Source organism: Phasianus colchicus, chromosome 6 (assembly GCF_987193195.1).
Source record: "Phasianus colchicus chromosome 6, bPhaCol1.hap1.1, whole genome shotgun sequence".
Taxonomy (NCBI): domain Eukaryota; kingdom Metazoa; phylum Chordata; class Aves; order Galliformes; family Phasianidae; genus Phasianus; species Phasianus colchicus.
Genome location: NC_143441.1, coordinates 21,164,756 through 21,169,638, shown reverse-complemented (window position 1 = coordinate 21,169,638; position 4,883 = coordinate 21,164,756). Strand labels below are relative to the sequence as shown.

The 4,883-nt window shown below is 51.3% G+C and overlaps 1 protein-coding gene across 1 annotated transcript; it reads right to left on the bottom strand.

Moving 5' to 3' along the window:
* Positions 1-4,102, bottom strand: HOXA11 (homeobox A11). The gene is made up of 2 exons (XM_031590017.2): positions 3,306-4,102; positions 1-1,965 (listed from the first exon to the last, which is right to left on the bottom strand). Exons 1-2 carry the CDS (start codon positions 3,961-3,963, stop codon positions 1,733-1,735), a joined length of 891 nt encoding a protein of 296 aa, XP_031445877.1. The 5' UTR covers positions 3,964-4,102; the 3' UTR covers positions 1-1,732.
* Between the last annotated feature and the right edge of the window lie 781 nt (positions 4,103-4,883).

The window sequence follows — 4,883 nt, the reverse complement described above, 5'->3', positions numbered from 1 at the left end:
TTCCACTGTATACATGCAACCAAGTACTTTCAGATATTAAAAGAAAACGGTATATACACATAGTCGATACATATGGAAAACAGTGATGGCATATAAAGATACTGCGTTTGGTGAACCGTGACAAAGAACTTACATCCATTTGATAAATTTACTCATCAAAAAACTTCCTTATCACCACTTTGTTGCACATGTAAAGAAACCCCACACCCTTTAGCCCCGAAGGAGAAAAAAAAATCAGGAAAAAAAAAAAAAAAAGGCATTCGAACAAAATAGGTCCTGGGTTCCTCTTTTTTATTATTTACAAGTCTTGTAAAACATCGCTCCTGTATGAAATATACATTCAGATATTCTCAACAGCAAATTACCTTAACGATAGAACTCCGTAGCCTTTGTAAACTGATATAGAATTTTAAATATTTTCCTTTTTTTTCCTCTTTTTCTTTTTTAAATTGCATTTTTTTTTTTTTTCACGCTTTGGTTCCTGCAGGGAAATATATATATTTATAGATACTTAAAATAACTCCGAACAACTCTCCGTTCTTTGCATACGTCGGCTGGGCGACAAAGTAGAGCTCATGACATTTAAAGTAGACGACAACAAAATGACCGTATTTACACTGTTTGGCTTCTGATTAAACTCCTCACTGGTCACCTTTACAAGAGCATGCGTTGAGTTATTTTAATGATCCAACGTTAGCGCATTGCACAACTCCAAGTTTCAATTAAGTGTTGTGTGGTATTTGCTAAACTGTCGTTCTCCACAGGTATTTCCTGAAGAAAGTTTGCGAGCCAGAAGCCAGAAGGTCAGTTTCCTCTCCGTATTTTTTTTCTTTTAAAACGCTGAAATTCACACTTTTTTTTTTTTTTAACGGTTTATTTTTAGCATTTTAATATGATTTGTCTCCAAAAAGATGGCAACGCACAGGCCGTTGTCATAAATAGAATGAGAGCTAGTTACAATTTGAGAGATCTTTGTTTTGTTTTGTTTTGTTTTTCCTTTTTCTTTTCAGTGATTGTTTCTTTGCGATGTATGGCAAATTTATACCTGATTTTTCTTTTTAAAGTCAATATTTCAGTCTTTCATTTCTTTCTCTTCCCACCCCCATCCCCGCTTCCTCCCACCCCAAAGGAAACACTATCGTACCCATCGCTACATCCATGTTACTACTGCTCTTGGCCGGCCTCGTGAAGGTGTAGGCATGTCACCCCCCCTCTCCCCTCCCTTTTACTTCTCTCCCCCCTCCCTTAATTCCCCTTTCAAACCCATGGGCAATGGCGCACTGCCTCAACCACAGACATTTTCCTTCCGGGAAAGACGAGAGATCATTTCCCAAAATTTGCGTCCTGGCTGCGGCCGCTCGCGGTGCCGGTACCCACGCCACGCTCCGAGGGGGCAGCGGGACACGGGGACAACCCCGTCCCCTCCCGGAGCTGCCCAACGCGGTGCCCGAGAAGGTGAGAAGCGTGGGCCGGGCGCTCGGAGGTGACGCGCGCGGTGGAAATGGATGGACGCCACGTGTGGCAAAATCAAACCGATTCCAGTTGGAACGTAAATATATAGACAAAACAATAAACCGTCATGGAAGGTCCAGAGCAGATTTACATGTATGGAAAACCTCGGGTTCTTCGAGTCCCGTCAGATACACACCTCCTTTCTCCACGTAACCTCGTGGCTTGACCTTGTCAAGGGCGAAATCTGAATTTAATCTCGTCTTGAAAAACGCTACGAGTTTTAGAGTAGTGGATTAGCTGAGTAATATTGTAATCGGTCCCTGTTAATTTTTTTTTCTTTCATTCTTCTGTTTTGAAACCATATTTTTACTTGGCGGTCGGTCAGATTGAGCATTCGGGAGAGCTGGAGGCGTTTCTCTTTGTTTATGTAGACACTGAAGAAGAATTCCCTTTCTAGCTCTCTAATCTGATATTTGGTGTAGGGGCATCTCTTTTTACGGGTCCGTTGTCCACCTGTGGAGCGAGAAAAGGCAGAAGGTTTTGTCACGACGGGGCCGGGGAGGGGGGGAAACAGCGGGGCAAAGCACCTCGACACGCTACAACGCTCGTTCCGCCCGCTCCGCGGCCGCCCTCGGCAGCCGCAGGACTGAGCGCACGGAGGGCTGCGGGGAGCCGGGACCCACCGGGACGCCTCCGGCCCCGGGCAGGGCGGAACCCCGCCGGGAAGCGGGGCTGAGGCCTCCTTCCGCGGGAGGAAGGGGCGAGCGGCCGGGAGGAAGCACCCGGAGGCGGCTCGGCCGGAGCCGGGCGAGCTGAGAGCGGGCAGCGGCCGCCCCCCGCCGCCCTCGCAGCAGCCGGGCGCCCCGCGGAGCTCCGTTCCCCGCTCCGGAGGCCGAGGGCGACCGCGCGGCCCCGGCACGGCGCAGCCCCGCGCCCGCTGCAGCCGCACGCTCCGCCGGCAGCTTTCCAGCACGCTCGGCCACCATCTCGGGGTGTTCTCCTCGCGCTTAGCAGCCGCGGTTTTAAAGTTCATTAAGCGCAATAGAAAAGGGCTCGAGGCTCAGAAACCCTTTGCATTCAATCTAGCCGCTACCCCTTTAAAAACTTCCTTTTCTGGTACAGTTCATTGTCGAGGTATTTTTCCCCGAGCTGTATACTGGCGTTGCCTTTTAAAAAGCCCACATAAAAAAATCAGCCTTTGACAGATTGAATAACAATTGTAAGTAACAAACTGTTGGACAGAAGGCAACGCGTAATTGCCACAGCGCCCGGGTAAAATGGCTTCCTTTAGACAAAAAGGCCAGCTTTAGGTTAATTTGTTTCTTTTAATATATTGCTACAGTTCAGGCGGCTACTTTATCTGCTCAACGCGGCTCGAGCGCAATCGTTAAAGCGGCGATGGCTTTGAATGCGGCTCCTAACTAGGCTCCCGGTGCAACACATGGCTTTTATAAAATCACGGGATTACATCGGTATCAAAGGAGCCGGGATCGCCCTTCTCTGCCGAATTTACAGGCGCCCGACGCACGTTATTATATTTTCGAGAGCCGACCGCAGAGCCCCCTTTTATTACGATTCCCGAAAAAAAAGAAGGGGGAAAAAAAAAAAAAGGGAAAGAGGAAGGAGAAAGAAAATTTTTTAAAGGCATCCGTCGCCCGGTGGGTATTTCACGGCCAATTTCAGCACTAAACACGTGATCTCGCCTTTTATAACAAAGTTTTGTTGGGGGAAATCTAAAGGCCCTTCATAAACCTTATATGCTTATAAAACAGCATATAAAAATTTAACAGCGGCGGTGCGCTACATTTCCAAGTCCCTCTCCGAAAGCGCTCGGGCGCTGCCTTTATACGTACTGGAGCTGCCGGATTTCTCCTCATTGTTGCCGGAAGATGACTCGGGGCTGCTGCCGCTCTCCGGCCGCCTCCGCCTCTCCTTCCCCGCCGCCGCCGCCCCGCCGCAGCCGCCCTCCGAACTTGAAGTTGCCGCCGTCGCCCCGGCGGCCGCGGGCGCCTTCTCGCCGCTCTTGTCCGGCGGATAGTCCGCGGAGGACGGGTTCTCCGCCGTGCCGTACGCCGTCTCGAAAAACTGGTCGAAAGCCTGCGGCAGGACCCCGTTCCTGCCCACCGTGCTATAGAAATTGGAGGAGACGTTGGCGCTGGGGTGGTGGTAGACGTTCGCGGTGCTTTTGCCGAACACCTCGCCCATGCTGGCGGTGGTGGTGGAAGGCAAGCAGTCTCTGTGCATGATCTCCTCTGCGGAGTAGCAGTGGGGCAGGTTGTTCCGGGGGTGCCATTTACTGGAGGGATCAATGGCATATTCCCTGAAGGTCACTTCTCTCACGGGTTGGACCTGGGGCAGGTTGGAGGAGTAGGAGTATGTCATAGGGCGAGAAGACGGGGTCTGGGGCAGAAAAGAAGGGAGGCTGGAGAAATCAGGACCCGAGACGTAGTACGTACAACTTGGCAAATACATGTTAGAGGAACAAGGAACACGCTCATCAAAATCCATCATTAGGGCTACCTCGGCTTCTCCGCATTAGCTGAGCTTAACATGATTCTCTAGCGCAGCTGCCCCTTTGAAGCAGATCCGTGAAGTAAGAAATTGGGAGACGTAAGCTGACGTGGAGAGCCTCCGGCCTCGGCGGGGAGGTGCGGCCACGTGACGCGCCGTGCAAATTGACAAGCGGCGGCTGCGGGCCCGCGCCTCTTTGTAGCCATCTCGGGGGAAGCAACAGATCGGCGCGGCGCGGCCCCGCACCGCACGGCCCCGCTCCGCACCGCGCCGCCCCGCACCCGCACCGCGCGGCCCCGCGCCGCCCGCCCCCGCCGCTCTCCCAGCCCAGCGCAGCACCGCGCAGCAGCGCGCAGGTTGGCCCCGGTACAGTGCAGGACACAAAGGCACCGCTCGGCACTGCCCCACACTTAGCGCCCGGCCCCTCGCACCCCCTGGCTCTGCAGCACTTAGCAATGCCCACAGGGCTAGGTGAGAGCTCTCTGTTTGTTTGTTCGCTTGCTGGGGTGTGTGGCGGCTCGTTGGCAGGCTCCGAAAGGAAGGGAGCAGGAGAAATGAAGCAACGACTCCTTCTAGAAAGCTGCTTCCTAGCAGGAAGCGCTCTTTGGGAAAGCGGTCAGTTTAGGGTTGATGGCTTCCCCCACTTTGATTTTTTCCCTTATTTATTTATTTATTTATTTATTTTACATTCGCCTTGATTGGGTCTTTAGGTTCACCCCATCCCCCCCACCCCTCACCAAAAAAAAAAATATATATATATATATATATATATATATATATATATATATATTTAAAGCCCCCTCGCCCTGCAGGGTTTTGCTGGAAACCTTCCTAGCAAGAATGTGCCAGGGTCAAGTCTGCACTGATTTTCATGGTGAATAGATTACATGCTTGCATTCATGTTCACTTCCGAAGCGCTT